Source organism: Tursiops truncatus, chromosome 2 (genome assembly GCF_011762595.2).
Source record: "Tursiops truncatus isolate mTurTru1 chromosome 2, mTurTru1.mat.Y, whole genome shotgun sequence".
Lineage (NCBI taxonomy): Eukaryota > Metazoa > Chordata > Mammalia > Artiodactyla > Delphinidae > Tursiops > Tursiops truncatus.
Window position 1 is genome coordinate 105669995 of NC_047035.1, and position 17712 is coordinate 105687706.

Genomic DNA, 17712 nt, shown 5'->3' on the forward strand with positions numbered 1-17712 from the left:
ACAGTGTGTTGGTCTCAGGGTGATTAGGCTTCTCGCATGGTGGCTGGCTTCCCCAAGAGCAAGCAATAAAAAGAAGCAGCTGTCAATTTCTTAAAACTCAGACCTGCAAATTGGCACGCAGTCACTTCTGCCATTTTCAGTTAGTCAAAGCACTGCAGAGCCTGCCCAGATTCAAGGAAAGAGGACATAGACCTGCCTCTCAATGGGAGGAGTGGTCATCTTTAATCTATCATAGGGCCAATTAAGCAGAAAGGAGAGAATGGTTGTGAGAAATACTGAACTGTGACTTTATCAGAAAACTGATCAGAAATTTACTTATGTAATGACTCAGGAGAGATTAACTGACTGCCAGCCTTGAATAAGAATGGGACTGAAGCCAGAGGAGGAAGGTGGGAAAGCTTCTCATGGGGCAAAGCGGAAAGGCAACTGAGGTAAGCTTTACTTCATAGCTGCCTTCCCTGCCTTGGCCCTGAACTCTTGGTTCCGTGATCTTCTGTGAGCCCCAGCCTGCCGCTTCTGAGCAGTTTGGATTTGGTGCTCATGCTTGGTCTCCTCCTCCTTCAGTATCTGGACCTCCGCTCAGTCTCCTGAGCTCTGCATGGGCTCACTTCTTTAGCCCTGGGCGCTGCCTGTTGCTTTGTATGAGAATTCTCCTGTTGCCCTGCTCCCTGGGAACCCAGCGTGCACTCCCAGAATGAGCCGCAGTGCCGGGGGTGGGAGGTGGCGGTACGGGAACACAGGCAGTGATTTTGGCTACGCTCAGGCTGCTCTGGCACCTCTGGCGGTTGCTTAATATCGCTGGATTTCTTCTTTTCTGGACTACGTGAAGGCTCAGTTCCTGCTTTCTTTATGTGACTTTACCACTCTTTTCCCCCAGTAATTTCAGAGGATTCAAGTTGAAGATAGAAGAGGCTTCAGAACTTTTAGCATAGAATAGGCTCATGAGTATGTGGTTCAAAGAGCATTTATGGTATAAAGAAGATTATACGCCTTGTTCTAAACATCTAAGAATGTATCAGTTGGAGGGTAAGCTGGGTTAGTCCTGAGTATATTTCTACTTGTATATGTACTGGAATATTTATAGAATTTTTATGATAATTCTGCCCTATCCTCCAATTTCGAGAGGAATAACACTTTTACTATTGATACTTCTATGGAGTGTGTGTGTGTGTGTGTGTGTGTGTGTGTGTGTGTGTGTGTTTTGAATAACAGCTGCAAATATTTTTCATTGATCATATGTTTACACACCCGTAGAGTTGTAATCTAGGATTTTGGTTTCACTTACCACTTACGCTTAATAATTTAGAATAAGTTTATTTCATTCGGACTTTATAATACCAGTATCTTTAAATTTAAGACATTTAAACTTTATTTTTGTTATAAAAGAAGTAACGCTTTCTGAAAAAATTCAAACAGTATAGTTGAAAGTAGGTCCATGTGGCTCTAATCCCCCATCCCATTCTTTTTACATGACGGTTAACAGTTACTATGTACACTTCTAGACTTCAAGCAGTTTATATACAGGTATATAACGTATACACAGAAACGCATAGTACATAATCTTTCTAAAGCAAAAATGACAACCTTCTGGACTTGCTCTGCAACAGTCCATACCTTCAAATACTGAGTTTGAGTTCCAGTTCTGTCACTTAACTAACTTAGCAAGGTATATAACTTCTCTGTGCCTCAGCTTCCTTATCTATAAAACAGGTCAATAATGGTACACACCTCATTGGACTGTAGAGGATTAAATGAAGTGATATTTATAAAGTGGCACAATAAAGTGCAATAGTGCTTGGCACATGGTATGTACTAGATAAATATTAAATAAAGAACCTGCTCTTTGAAAAAACACGTTATGAATATTTTCTTATGGGTTGCTGGTTTTTTAGTGTGGCACTTTAAAAACTGTGTGTTGTTGGTAGGGGGTGGTATTCTGAGTTTTACTATTAGAGCAGCATGTTTGTCTACAGTGTTTTTTTTTTTAAATAAATTTATTTTATTTTTGGCTGTGTTGGGTCTTTGTTGCTGCACATGGGCTTTCTCTAGTTGCGGCGAGCAGGGTTACCCTTCGTTGTGGCGCGTGGGCTTCCCACTGCAGTGGCTTCTCTTGTTGTGGAGCACGGGCTCTAGGTGCACGGGCTTCGGTAGTTGTGGCTCGTGGGCCCCAGAGTGCAGGCTCAGTAGTTGTGGCGCACGGGCTTAGGTGCTCTGCGGCATGTGGGATCTTCCCGGACCAGGGCTTGAACCTCTGTCCCCTGCATTGGCAGGCGGATTCTTAACTACTGCGCCACTAGGGAAGCCGCTGTACCATGGTTTTGAACAGCGATTCCACACACTTTCTGACCTCGCTGTTGCAGTGAGCTGCTGTTGCTGACGGGCAATGTGCTGGGAATGTGTTTGCCTCTCAAGAGTTGTGGGAGCAGGAAAAAAAAGCTGAAGGTTGTTGATTTAGAAAATTATACTACACTAATAATTAATCTCTTTGTTAAGAAAATTAGGAGGAGAGTGGAGTTGGAAGAATTTTATCTATAGGGAATTATATGATTATTTAATCTATTTTTTGCTTTGTGTTCTTTGAATAATTTTATAATTAGAGGGGACATGCTCATCACCTAGTTTTTATTCTACAGTGAAGACATAGACTCAGAATAGTAGTGATGTTCTCAGTTCTATAGCTAGTAATGATAGGGCCAGGACTAGAATCCTAGTCATTGGATCCTCACCTTTCTGAATTCTTAAGAAGCTCAAGAGCCTCTCTGCCAGTTGAAGCAACTATTGAATAATGGATGCGCTATAAATGGCTTGCCTGTCAGTGCTGAGTGCTTGAACTATTTTGCCTGTAGAGACAGTGACCAAGTTGTATCGTAAGCACTAGTGCATGGTGTTTTATAAAAAATTTAGAACTTAAGGAGAATTGTTGATGGGCCTTGAATACCAAATGTATTCTATCTTATTAGGTTCTATGTAGTGAATAATAAGGCTATTGAAGATCAGTGGGAAGAAATTTATATTCGCTGTGGATACCATTTTGCCTTCTGAACACAACCTAGATATTCGTGTGTAAATAGGCCCCTTTAAGCCCAGAACTCCCTAGTTTTCTTTTTTTTTTCCATTTATTTTATTTATTTATTTTTGGCTGTACTGGGTCTTTGTTGCTGCACGTGGGCTTTCTGTAGTTGTGGCGAGTGGGGGCTACTCTTAGTTGCGGTGCCCGGGCTTCTCATTGCGGTGGCTTCACGTGTTGCAGAGCACGGGCTCTAGGCGCGCGGGCTTCAGTAGTTGTGGCTCACGGGCTTAGTTGCTCCGCAGCATGTGGGATCTTCCCGGACCAGGGCTTGAACCTGTGTTCCCTGCATTGGCAGGTGGATTCTTAACCACTGTGCCACCAGGGAAGTCCCCTAGAACTCCCTAGTTTTCTGCCCTTCTTGTCTCTTGGTAAAGGAGCAGACTGTTCTTTCCTGCATAGGAGTAGCAGGGAGTAAAACCACTTTGGTTTGTAGATCAGTTGGATGCCTTCCCTCTGCCTTTGTGCTCCATCAGTTGTCCCTTCCTAGTTTCCAGGAGGGTTAAGGCTTTTGGGGGCTTTAGGAAGAAGACATGAATGCGAGCATGTTTTAGAGGCTGGGCCTACTTCACCTGTCTCCCTTGCCCAACCTGTGTCAGAGCTTCTATCTTGTGGGAAATGGCCCTAGCTTAGGAGAGGATCGACATTCTCCACTCCCCGCAAAGGGGTGCTGCTGCCAACTTGCAGAGCTCGTGGCTGAGGGTAAGGACAGGGCCAGAGGAGAGTTCTGAGGCTATAGCAGCAGGAGGAGAGTGAAGGGAGCTGGATAGTACCAGCCCCCCAGGCTGAGATGCCCAGGAGCTGTGAGAGGAAACCCGTGCTCGGGGTTGGACGAATCTAAGCATATGGGACAGATTGCTGGAGGAGAATAACTTTGAGGAAATTTCATAATCTGAGTGAAAGAGGACCAGACTTCTGTTTATGACATCCAGTGACCCTGCTGCGGCCACGTGTAACAGTGTGAGAAATATACTGCATGCCTTCCCTGCCATGATGTCACCTTGAAGTGTAATTAGGCATAATAAAAAGAGCCCTTATAAGTTTTCAGACTTATCCTTTTGAACTCCTACAAGTTTCCAACCTTATTAACCTCTTTCTCTCAAGTACCGGCATTTAAGATTTAAAAAATAAAAACCCTTCATTTTAATATTTTTATGTTCTGCTGAATAGATAGTATATTTATGGCTTAAAAACATTTTTATTGACTGTGTATGGTTTTATTTTATACACACACACATGCACGCACACGATATAGTCTATCAGTTTTGTTATGCTTTTTGTACAGTTTTATAAAATAGCCTGCAAACCTCTAATGCAGTTTCCATGGGAAATGTATTCATCCTACAGATAAACTTGAAACCCATCTGTCTATAAACTGAGACTACCTTTTATAATAAAGTGTGTCCCCTTAACGTGATTAAAATAAATGAATTTAAGATTACTGCAGGTATTCTTTTACTCATGCTATGACCTGTTCTATTTGTAGCAATAATTGAGAGTTTAATTTAAAGCCAGTATTTTTCCTTCTATTTTCTAATTGTCTTGGGTACTTTAAAGGTTTATAATTTGGATAAGGTATATATACACAGAGTGAATATTCCCCAAAGCAGTGTAATAAGTGGCTTCAGAATGCCCCATAATACCCTTTTCTCTGTAGTTTCCTAGCCTTCAAATGTTCTTCTGGTGTGAAACTATTAAGCCCTCAGAGAGTACTGTCATTTAAATAGCCAAGACCAACTGTCTTATCACACGTTAAGTCTTAACTTTCTTATTGTAAATATTCATGATAAAAGAAATTTGATTTCCTAACTTAGAAAGTGAGGGCTTTTCTGAGATTTAGTAAAAGGCACAGTCACTTCTTTCCGATGTTTTTGAAAGTCAATACTATTTTATTTCCTTTTATTCTTTCTCCTCATCCCTATCTTAAGAACCTATTTATTTAATCAAGGTATAATTCACATAACGTAATATTATTTACTTATTTATTTATTTATGTACATGCCATGCGGCTTGTGGGATCTTTAGTTCCCCAACCAGGGATCGAACCTGGGCTCTTGGCAGTGAAAGCACCGAGTCCCAACCACTGGACTGCCAAGGAATTCCCCAAATTAACCATTTTAAAGTGAATAATTCAATTCAGTGCATTTAGTACATCTACAACTACCACCTCTATCTTGTTCCAAGACATTTCATCACCCCAAAATAAACCCTGTACCTATTAGGCAGTTATTCCCCATTTCTTCCCCTCAGGCTTAGGGTATCTTTTTGAAAATCTGAAATTAAGAAATTAAAAAACTGATAAAACTTTATGAGGTAATTGAGATTTTATAAGACTAGATTTAGAGTACACTGTTCTAATTCAGTAACATGAAGAAACACATTTAATATACTGATAGTGGAAAAATTAGATCACAAAATTGTATGTACTTTTTGTCCATACACACACTTTACAGCCATCGGGGGAAAAATGAACGTTTGGTAGGAAACACACCAAAGTAACAGTGATTTTGTTCTAGATTTTTTTTTTTCCCCTCATTCAAAGGAGGGGGGGAAATCTTCCCATAATTACACAAAAAACAAAAACCTGTAAATGACTAAAAACTTGGGCCTAAACTTACTATTATAACATAATTACTTATTTCAGGTTAATATTAAACTTCTTCCAGATTGAGTACAGTGTTTCTTAGTATTTACTAAAAGAAAAAGGTTTGCTGGAGGAATAAAACTATATAATATTTGTAGTTTTTTAATCCTTCAAGTTATATCGCAGACCAGGAATATCTGTTTCAGGTAAACTGTGTTCTAATTTATTTTTCCCTTTAAAAATATACTCTATAGGACTTTCTTTTCAAACTATAAAAATGTCATATTTTTGTTGATACAAATCAAATACCATAGGGGTGTACAAATAAAAAGCCAACAGTTTCCCCTTACAATAGTCTTCTCATGTACTTGCCTAAAATAATTGCTGTTAGCAGTTTGGCGTTCTTCTTATTCGCCTTTGTCATGTGACTTACATGCACATATAATAAAATTGGACCCAACTGAGTAAAAAACTAAAATGCCTTCAGGGTGGCCCTAGCAGTTATTGTAATGCCCTAAGGAAAGGTAAGGCCCTTGGCTAACTGGAAGGGAATTTTTACCACTGAAAGTTTTCTCATTCAAAAATAGTTAGAGCCCTGTGCTGGGCAGAAAGGCAGAGGCCCTTGGGCAGTATATCACTGTACTCTCCTATTCTTCCTTGCCTTCTCCTCCCCTCCCAAATGTGCTATGAATGTATGTCAAAGATTTATTTAACTCATTAATAAGGGAACCAGCAGGATGGTAAAGCTGATTCCAAGAGCATTTGAGGAATTGAGTGAATGCAGACACTGAAGAATGAATGTTGAAGTAAATTGCTAGGCTAGATATAAAACCCATTAATGTCCTGCAGGGTAGTAAAACCATAGACCTTGGAGTCTGCCAGACAGATATTATCTCTACCAAATAAAAATCTACAAGTTCACTTGTAACTTCATAGAATTTGGGTCCTAATCAATAGTAAACAGCAGGTCAGACAATGGTATTATAATGAAATATCTTTGGGATATTCATGATACAATGTGTTTTATTATACATTGAAAGGGCTTATAGTTCTTGATTCACTTTATTTCCAGTTTTGGCTAATTTTTCTTAACAATGAGAAAGGCCGATTGTGATGTATGATTAGACAGGACCAATATAACATAGTAGGGATCAGATCTTGGAAGAGCTTGGTGTCTTAAACTAAGAAATTTAAACGTTGTTTCAACAACTGTTCATTGAGCATATACTGTGTGCCAGGCAGTGGACTTATTATAATCCTGAGTGTGTGGATGTGCTGCGGTGCCCCTCTCATGGCCCCTAGGAGGCTGACTAGTGGTTCTCAAGTGGTTGTACTAGGGAGTCACCTGGGAAGTTGCTTTTGTCAAAATAGACATGTTCTTTTGTCCTTCTGTACCCACCCCAGTGTAGATGTCTCTGCCTGAGTAGAACATATGTGTTTTGAAAAAGCTTGTTCCAGGTGATTTTTATATCCCTTCCCTTTTAAAATCATTGTTATGTTTATTGGGCTTAAAATTGAATAAGTAAACAGCAAGCAAGATTGTAATCAGTATTTTAGAAGTTTTCATACCCCTTTTTGCCTGCCGCGTCCCCATATTACTCAAACTAAAGTAATTAATGTCCTGATTATACCCTCAGCAAGAACTACATGCAGTTATCATATTTAGAATTATATTTAATGCATTTGAGACATTAATTTGGGAAGAACTGGGCTTAGTCTTCCGAATTGTATCCTTAGGTTATGCCTCTCACTAAGTAAACTAAAAGAGTTGTCATTTATACTAGTATAATATGATCTGTATGGTAAAGACATGTGATTTAAAAATTAGACTTAAAAATGGTTTTTATAAAATCTTTTTTTTTTTTTAATGTTTTGTCTTTTTATTTATTTTTTGGCTGCGCCATGCGGCATGTGGGATCTTAGTTCCCCAACCAGGGATGGAACCCGTGCCCCCTGCATTGGGAACGTGGAGTCTTAACCACTGGACTGCCAGGGAATTCCCTTAAAAATGCTTTTGATGAGAAAATAGACTGTCCTTAACTTGTCAGAGGCTGTTGGAAAAAAAAAAAGGAATAAGTAATAAAGGAGAAAAGTGTTTAACCTGTGGTTAAACTATTTGAGTTGAGTCCGCAATTAATATGAGCAGTTGTTGTGGACATGCGTTTAGATTCTTTCAGTATAACGTTAATTAGGCAGCCGTTTTGTGTAAATGCACTCACAAAGCAAGGATTTGTGATTTCAGTACACCTAAGCAGCCATGGAATTTGTAACTTAATCACAGGATGTGGTATTACAGATTAGGGGAGAAACTGGGAAATAACGTGATACAATTGGCATATTGTGTATTTTTCTTTTTATTAGTGTGCCGGTCCAACAAAAGCCCCTGGGTCTGTTTGACTTGTTCAAGTGTCCACTGTGGAAGGTAGGTGACATGCTTATTACTTCACTACCCAACTTGCTTTTTTCAGTTTACCTTTAAGCTTTATGTCAAAGTTTTATTGATTTGGATTTATTGAGCACCGTTGTTTAATTATAGCGTGTACGTAATTCTCTGTAGGGCTTCTTCCCTCTCCTAATAGAATCCCTTTGTTCAGTGATGGAACTGAGGAAAATCTAGGGGGGAAAACCCCTTTCTATTGATACTCAGAAGAATTAATTTGATGATCAAGACAATCTACTAGTAATATTTGATTGACACGTGGCCAATTTTGTTTCACCTGTTACCTACTCTTCCCTACCTTTATTGACTTTTGAATCAAATCCCAGATATCACATCATTCTTCTGAAAACAAAACAGATAAAGGAATTCCCTCAAAAATGGTCTCACTGTGGAGTTCATTATTTATGCTAAGATGTACCAAATATATCATTGTTCCGTTAAGACATTTTTGCATTCTAGGAACTTAACACTCCCAAACCCAGTTCAAGCCTGAGCGTTTCCTCCCAGTTCTTGGCTTCAAAATGATGTTACTTAAATACTTTAGTAACTCTTTCTTCTAGCACAAACTCAAATAAATATCAAACTTTGTGTGTCTGGTAGTAGCACATTTATTTCTGTGGCTCTTTTAGCTTAGAAAATCTGCTTTGAATTTACTTCAGAAGTTAGTAGCTTAGCAGCAAGGAGGTGGGAAATCATACTGAGTCACACAGGCTGAAATCTATATTGTATTTATTTGGACAGTTTCCCCATCGTTACTTGTAAACCCTCATTGCATGAAGAGAGCATCTTTGTTCAGTTAACTTTTGATTTTTCACATTTTCAGTCCTGGAATTGAGTCTATTTTTCCATGTACACTTAAGAGTACTTTTGGAAAATGTTAACTGCATATCTTAATTGTGGTTATTGTGGTTTTGAAATCTCTAGGATTTGGGGAACCTGAAAATACTTTGTACAGATAACATTTTTTTTAAAAAAGAAGAAAAGTAGAAGCACTTAAATTCTGCACTTGAAGAGACAGATTCCTCTCCTAGATTTTGAGAGGTGAGAATTATAATGCAATAAAATTTATATAGTTCTATCCTCCAGTCGTCTCATAGTGCTTTACAGCCTAAATCTGGAAGGTCATATGTCAACAAAAAGACCTGACATACTCTCAAAAAGTGGAGACATTAGTGTTCTTAACAGCAAGCAACAAACAGTTCTCTAAGTAGGTATTGGAAAAATAAATTGAAAATTTTCTAGGCTCTGTAGGTAGTATGTTTCCAATTGTAAGCAATCTTAAATTTGGAAATCTGACATGGTTTCAGAGAAATATAATTAAGTAGATTACACAGATAATGAGAGTAACCTGCATTTGGATCTTCATTTTACATAGATCCAAATGGTTGGATGATTGGCTAATTTTCTTTTGCCATGTAATCCTGGGTGTTGATTGCCAAGAATGACGATTTTCTCAGTAATTTAGACCACTTGTCTTTAGGGGAGTCTTAAACGGAATATTCTTTCAAACTAGGAAATGTACTTTATCAGTAGTATATTTGAGTTATATATTGTATTGGTCTTCATGACACCATCCCTTTTATTTTTCCTATTTTTTGTGATTGTTGTTAAAAAATCTGTGACATGTATATGGACACTTTTCCTTTTTAGACCAAATTGGTTAAAATCTAAAACTAGATGAGGGAAATATTTATTTTTATGTGGTAGTTTATACATGACTGTTAACTTCTGACATGTATTTGAATATTAGCCAAAACATTGCTAATCTTAATGTTAGCAGTAATACACTTCTTACTTTATCACTGACATTTATTACAGTAACCATGGAAATATCTAGTACATTTGGAGGCTACAGTATGGTGGCTAAAGGAACTATATGTACTATTCATTCATTCATGCATTCTGAGCCATGGATTATTTAATCACCTAACAACCCAGGAGATATAAGTACTATTATCTCTGTTTTATCGATGAGAAAACAGAAGTAGAGAGATTAAGTAACTCACCCAAGCTTAGCAGGCCATTATGTGATAACGCCTGCTAAAACCCAGGCTGTCTAATTTTTGAGTTTATACCTTTTTTTTTTTTTTTTTTGGCGGTACACGGGCCTCTCATTGTTGTGGCCTCTTCCATTGCGGAGCACAGGCTCCGGATGCGCAGCCTCAGCGGCCATGGCTCACGGGCCCAGCCGCTCCACGGCATGTGGGATCTTCCCGGACCGGGGCACGAACCCGTGTCCCCTGCATCGGCAGGCAGACTCTTAACCACTGTGCCACCAGGGAAGCCCTGAGTTTATACTCTTAATCATTATTTTTATTTTAACTCAGCCATATATACAATGGAATTAAAAATTCAGTTTAGTCCACTTTTGTGAACAGAAGACCCTACACACAAGTCTTGGTTATGTTTATTACAGTGAAAAAAAGGGGGGAAAACGTGATCAAACTCTGAGTTGAGGTTAGTAGTGCCTCTGATGCTTCCAGGTTTCCTGGGGTAGAGAGGCCAGGCTTGGAGTTGATCCTCCTTACTTATCACAAACTATCCTACTTTCCCCAAGGTAAGTGTTGCTCCTTGTACAGTTAAGGCACATCATGACAAAAATGTCACCTTAACTCTCTGAGAAGGTTTACTTTGGCACTATTTAACCGACATTTGTTTTGACTGTTCTGAGTTTACAATTAGGCCTTACCTTCTATAAATTGGCAGCTTTCTAGGAACTGGGACGTTTTTGTTTTATGAGGGTCTTCAAGTAGTGGTCAGTTATGGCGTTGTACAGTATTTAGGTGAAGGTGTAGATGAACCCTTATGTCAGTTTCATTTTGCTTTTTGTGATAAAATGATTTATTAAATCTGAGTTGGAAAGTGTTAGAAAATTTTTCTGACTGTAGTCAGCCTTTGATTATCTTTGCCCATGTAGTAAGAAATTACAGTTTATATAAGCTTAAGATAATTTCTGTTTTGTTTGGATTTCTTTTAAACAAACCTATTTCCATATTAGTGGAGTGATTATTCAGGCATTCAAATGAAAAATATGAAGCCATATTGATGAGAAAGAGATGGGAGATTATCCTGTTTCCATATCTGACTCTCATGTTTTATATTAAGCAGCAACCTAAGCAGAGCCTATGGCCCTGTGGGCAGTGATTGAGTAATTTAGTTTGCAAAGCTTGTCTTTGATAATAGCTGAGTTGGGAGTTAGCAGCCTAAGAAAACTTAAAAAAAAGAAAAAGGCTATATAGCAAAATTATCAGCAAAGGAGTTGATAAGTGATAATCTCAATGGTATTGAAACTGGTTTGCATAGATAACACCTTTCCTTGCCTGGTCCTAGTCTTGTGTACAATAATAAGTTGACTGTATTTGATTGCAAAAAAGCATATTTTAAGTACTCAGCTTAATAAATCACTAAGTGATGAATGCTCTTACAGGATTGAATGCTCTTTATTAGAAGGAATTCTTTCTTATTCTGATTTGATAACCATCTAATTTTATTATCATCTCCTGCTACTTTAACTTCCCAAGCAATATTTAGATGAAAATACATTTTCATTTGATTTTTGTAAGGTATGTGAATGGCCATGCAAAAAAACATTATGAAGATGCACAAATACCCTTAACCAACCATAAGAAATCAGAAAAGCAAGAAAAAGCTCAGCACACAGTGTGTATGGATTGCAGTAGCTACAGTACATACTGGTAAGTATTAATATTATCTGAAAATGCCATTCGTTTACTATGTGTGTGCAGGCGTTTTCTCGTCTTCCTCACTCTTTCCCCTCCCCCCAGTCTCTAAGCCAGTGGGGACTGCCATTACTGCCTTTTAGTCCTGTTGGAATTCGCAGAGGACTGGGGGCTATCAGGAATGCTTGTCCTTATTCATTCAGATGTAAATTTAAATTGCCCTTTCAACCTCTAGGTCTCCTCTTCTTTCCCATCCCTCTAAGCTTCAGGGAAATGAAAAGTATTTGTTGTTGTTCATTATAATTCCTTTTCTTTTTTGTTTTTAATTGAAGAATAATATGATAATATTATTATAATATGATAAAACCCACATTCCTACTGTCCAGTTAAGGTTTTGTTATATAATCTTTAACTTCTTTGTTTAAAAAATTATTTTGACAGTCTCCCCTGTCCCAACACAGTTCCACTCTCCTCTTCTACTCTGTAGATAAACATCAAGAATTTTGTGTGTAGCCTTTCAAGCTAACTTTTTTTTAAGTGTCACATCCTTTAAAAGGGTATTGGAGGCCCTGTTCTCTCTTTGTAATATACTATACATGTCTGTTTCATGTAAACGACAATAAAGTAAGAATTTTTCTGATTACTTTGAACAGGTTATTCAGGTTACAAGTGATGTTTAACAATCCATATCCATTCGGTGTGCTCAGAGTCAGTGTATTTTACAGTTTTAACTTCGGCGTGAAGCAAATTTCTTTCCTTGACTAGTAAATTATGAATAATTCTTTATGGTTTTAATCATTTTACTGAATTCAAAAAGTTTCTGACATTGAAAGGAAAAAAAAAAGCCATTTAAAGGAGCCCTTTTATTTTTGTTTTTGTTTTTGCCATATAGCCCTCGAATGTTACATGAAGGCAATAGTGGGCAGGGACGGGGATTTAAAGTCCAAATATTGCTTTTGATTCACACTTTCTACTGAAGTTGTGTGCTAATCCTTTCTACATTGTCCTTAGCTGCTTATTGTATTGTAGAAAGGTGTCCCATCAAAAGGAAGAAAAAAAGGTCAGTGGCCTACCAAGTTTACATTTTTACAGGTTTAACATTATTACACTGTGGCTATTGAATAAAACATTGTAAGGTTTAGTCCTGTAGATCACTAGTATTTCAGTGATCCTTTGTGTGGAAGATGTCCGGACATGGAAGAGAGACAAGCTAGAGGTACATGAAGACATCAGTAAAAGTGAAAATCTTGGGAAGATTTTCTGAGCCTAGTGCTGAGTTTATTATTATTTGCTCTCATAAAACACCCCTTCCTACAAAAATTAAGTATTAGCCAAGCTGTTAAAGTGTTTTCATTAGTTTCCCCCCCTTTCCCTGAGGACACTTATATACTAGAATGACACAGCTATCTAATTGACAGAACCATGTGTTTCTGTAAGGTTGTAAGTATTTCTCTTTAAACAGCAGGAATTAAGATCATTCTTGAGGTATCTGTCTCACAGTCATCATTGCAAGTCATGTCAACCTGTATGCACCAGATGTTGAAAACATTCATTCTTCTTGATTTTTAGTTAGCAATGTGCATGAAATATTTAATGGGGAAATTTGGAAATACAATTAAATCTCTGTGTGCAGTGGGTTTTCTCACTGTTGGTAAGATTATGAGGAAATAGTAACTCTTTGAGGAAATTTAAAGAATTATCTTGGAATTTTCCTAATGGAGTGGAATTATATTCGTAGGTCTCTTTAAAAATATAGACTATATACTTTAATGTCCTTGTATATTGCATTTTAGAGGAATACCTTTATTAACTAGGACTGGAATTTAATTTGCTTTATATTGGTATAGTATGCTAAAGTACAAGTCATTTCACGGCTGAATTGGAATTAAATGGCAGATCTTGGACCTTGGGGGAATATACACCGTGGCAGGGGTTTCTTGGCCAGTTGCCAGTCTTTTGTGTGAAGTTATACAGAGCCGCAAGTGTGTGGACTCCGAGAGCTTCTGAAATGCAGGAAGGGAGCTGCAGCTGGTCACATAACCATCTCATTTGTGGGTTTAGAACAAAATGCCAGGGAATCATCCTGTAGCATTATACTGACAGCCTAAAAGGAAACTGTGCTAGTAGTAAGCTGATGAAGCTGTAGTTTAAATTAACATTTTCCCCACACCTCACTATGATTAAGAAACAAAAAAGGATTTCTTCTTCTGTATGTGGTGTGTGTGTGTGTTATTTTCCAGTGCACCTTAGTAATTTCACTTCAGTTTGTAGATTTTCCTTGTATATAAATTTCTTGTGGTTACACTAATTGGTTTACTTTAGAGGTGTGTTAGGTTTAACCTATTTGATTATTAATTATTATGCTTGTAGTCAAACTATTTTGACTATAGCTAATGTTAAGGCGGCTTTTCCATGTGCTCTGTCCTCTGAAGAAGTTGAAACATGCTCCGAGGCTTACAGTTTTTCTATCCTTACTTTCCCTTTTCCAAGAGTCCCTGCCTTTGTCCTGTCTTTGCATATCCTTTATGAGGTTATCATTGAGCACTCCCCCCCTCCCCCAAGTAACTCCAATTGTAGCTGGATGTAATCTCCCCTAAACTCACAGTCCTTGGGATACTTATAATTTCCTGCTGCATGTTAGTTATTTGTAAATGTCCTTGGGGACTGCAGGAACCATGTCAGATCTTTGTATTGTCCACAGTACTCAGTGTCTGGTGCCGAGTAAGCAGTAGATGTTTGAAAGACTGAATTTTGTTAACTATTTTCCAAAAATGGGGAAGGTTATACCAAATCTATACTATTGTGCCCTCCTGATACTTTTGGAGGACTGAAGAGCTGCAGAACCCTTTTCCTGAAAAAGACTCAAATCACAGCCTATGTGAGCTATTCCATTTACCTCCCGAGAGGGACACCCTTGCAGAGCAGGTCCTTTCACTTCTGATATAAACTGGGCGTTCAGGAGAAGCACATATTAACCAAGCAGAACATAAAACGGGTCATTATTTCAAAAGAGGGAGAGAATCATTTTGGTTTGACACAAACACACTCCTTTAGGAGACAAATGAAGATTTTAATAAAAATGAAAATCTTAAGATTTTCACACAAGGGCAGGTGTTCAGATTATTGTGTGTGTGTTCAGTAATATTTCCTTTCCTCCTACCCCAAATTCCCTCCCCCAGTTAATACAAATGGAATTGTATGTGGTATACATTATTGTATCAAAAAAAAGAGTAAAATTGATTGAGAAGAAACAAAGATTAAAATTAGGAACTTTTTTTTTTATTATTATTTTTGCGGTACGCGGGCCTCTCACTGTCGTGGCCTCTCCCGTTGCGGGGCACAGGCTCCGGACGCGCAGGCTCAGCGGCCATGGCTCACGGGCCTAGCCGCTCCGCGGCATGTGGGATCTTCCCGGACCGGGGCACGAACACGTGTCCCCTGCATCGGCAGGCGGACTCTCAACCACTGCGCCACCAGCGAAGCCCTAAAATTAGGAACTTTTATTTGACTTATTATGTAGATAGACATTTGGAGTTAATAGATTTAAAATACTGAACATATAACTTTTGACATCTGACATAGTCTTGTCAACTTATCAACAATAGCTGAATTTCTGAGAATTCAAAAGTATGAAAGGAGTATTAAAACTAAATTACTAGAATTTTTCCTTCCTGGTAGAGTAGTGTTTTAAAGCACTCCTTCAAACAAAGAAATATTATGAAATGTGAGTCAATTCATTTGTCTAGAAGAAAGACTTGTATTTTAGATTTTAAACACCTATAATAAATAGCAGTTTTAATTAAAACTAATAAAAATAAAGCTTTTATTTGTGGGTTTAAATGGATGCTGAATCATTTTCAAAGGCAGTTGTGATTAAAAATTAAAAAGGGGAAGATCTTTTGTTGACTATCCTTATAAACTTTTGGGGCACAAATTTTCAGTGTTGTAAAGATTAGAGAACAGGAAGAATTTTGTTGATTTAAAAACAGTATTTTGAAGTTTTATTAAGAAGAAACTTTTTAGCACGTGCTCTGAAAACAAAAGGCTCCTTCTTAATAAGCTGGTACTTTTCTGCTTTTAACAAAGGAAATGAGTTTTCTCTGCAAGTATTCTAATTTTCCAAAATTGGCTTAGTTGATGGCCGCGCATTAGAATTGAATAAAAGAGAATTTAAAAATAAGCTTGCTTTCTAAAAGAGTTCTTTGGATTTAACTTTTCTTGGTTTGAAATAGATGAAGTCACTGGAATACCAGCTTTTTTTGTTTTCTTTTGTTTTTTGTTTTCTCTAACTATATCTGTCATTTATAATAAAGCTGGAGGTCAAAGTTTACTCTAGGTGTCGTATTATGATGTTATCTATTATACAAGGGAATGAAAAGGAATTTAAAACTTAATGATCGATTTGCCATTGCCCTTTCTTGAGAGGGGTACTTTTTGCATTAAAGTTTTTTGATTTTGTTTCTTTGGTATTAGTATTATACATGACTTACTGTATAAAGATTGCCTTATAGCCAGTAGATTAAAGGACTTGTTCCTTTACTGTTGCGTAAAAAATTTCAGGTTCGTTTGTATGATGATTGCTTCTTGTTTCACGTGAGTGAAGAATGATTTGGTCTGGGAATATTGTCTTAGTGCTTCAAGAATATGATGTGGAGACTTATGACTTGGGTAGCTTCAATAGCACTTACAACAGGAATGGAAAAAGCTTTAGAATTTTAAAGCTGAGAAAGAGAGAGAGATCTTCTTTGTTTTGAGTGTGACACCTGCACCATATAATGGTAGCAGTTGAGCAATTAAAAGTGGCTAGTGGGACTGAGGAATTGAATGTTTTATTTTATTTTAATGATTATGTTTAAATTGCCACATGTACTGGTAGCTACTATATCAGACAGTGTAGCCTCACACTTAAAATTTAACATTGAGTATATTAATATTATGAAACTTTAAAAACCTTAAGACAAAAATCTGATAGAAGCTCCAAAAAGAAAATAAGTCAATTTCACTAACTAAAATAGTTGTAAATAAGTATAACTTAAAGCAAATCTAACCCAGTAAAATGTGTCAAAAAGAAAAATTATATAATTACTGAGTTAATTTCACTAGTCTGCCAACATATTCATTTTAAAGGGAATCCCAGATGATTGTATCATTAGAAGCAAAAATACATTTATAAATAAGCCATTTCTGATTTTTAAAAAACTAATAACATTGAAATAAAAGGAAACTATTAAAATATGATAGTTCCCCCCAAAGAAAGCAAACAACATATGCAAATTGATGAAATACTAAAGCTATTTCCATTAATATCAGAAACGAGACAAATACTTCCTATCATCATTTACATCATCATCACTATTATTAAACATTGCTTTGGCTGTTCTATCCATTGAAATAAGACAGAATAAATTGTTGGTATAAATATTAGAAAAGAACAAATTATTTCTGCTTTCAAATTATATAATGCTGAGAAAACTTAGGGGGACTTTAGTAGAAAACAACAAGTAGAATTACTAATTAATTTTGAGATGGTCATACATAATAAATATGCAAAAACTAATAGCTTTCTCTTCATTAGCAGTCATTAGTTAAAAATGGAAATGACCAAACAAAAAAACAAACATTCAACATAATGACCAAAACTATAAACTAAATCTAGGAATAAGTATTACAGAAAGATACAAAGCAAAGATATGGATCCTTTGTGAAGAAAACTTGACATTGTAAACAGTTCCTTTCCCCCTCAAATTTTTACCTTCAAAAGTTTTCCTGGAGGCAGGGTCTGATGAACATGATGGTCCTCGAACATAATGTGCACAACATCCAAAAAAATCAAAATAGCGGATATGTTGCTTTTATTCAATACATAAATATTCATTGAGAACCAGCTGTATGTTAGGAACCTAGTCTTTAGTGCAGTGGTCTCTAAAATAATGCACTTGAA

The 17712-nt window shown here is 37.1% G+C and overlaps 1 protein-coding gene across 2 annotated transcripts in view; it reads left to right on the forward strand.

Annotated features, from left to right (window-relative positions):
* The window catches only part of USP3 (ubiquitin specific peptidase 3), a 90996-nt gene that overhangs the window by 18697 nt on the left and 54587 nt on the right, over nucleotides 1–17712 (forward strand). Inside the window, exons 2-3 of one of the 2 annotated variants that reach the window (XM_033851768.2) lie at nucleotides 8013–8073; nucleotides 11655–11786. In XM_033851768.2, the coding sequence (XP_033707659.1) occupies nucleotides 8013–8073; nucleotides 11655–11786 (193 nt within the window). Of the gene's footprint in view, nucleotides 1–8012; nucleotides 8074–9015; nucleotides 9133–11654; nucleotides 11787–17712 lie in introns of those variants that run through there. The other variant, XM_033851770.2, reaches the window with a different exon arrangement.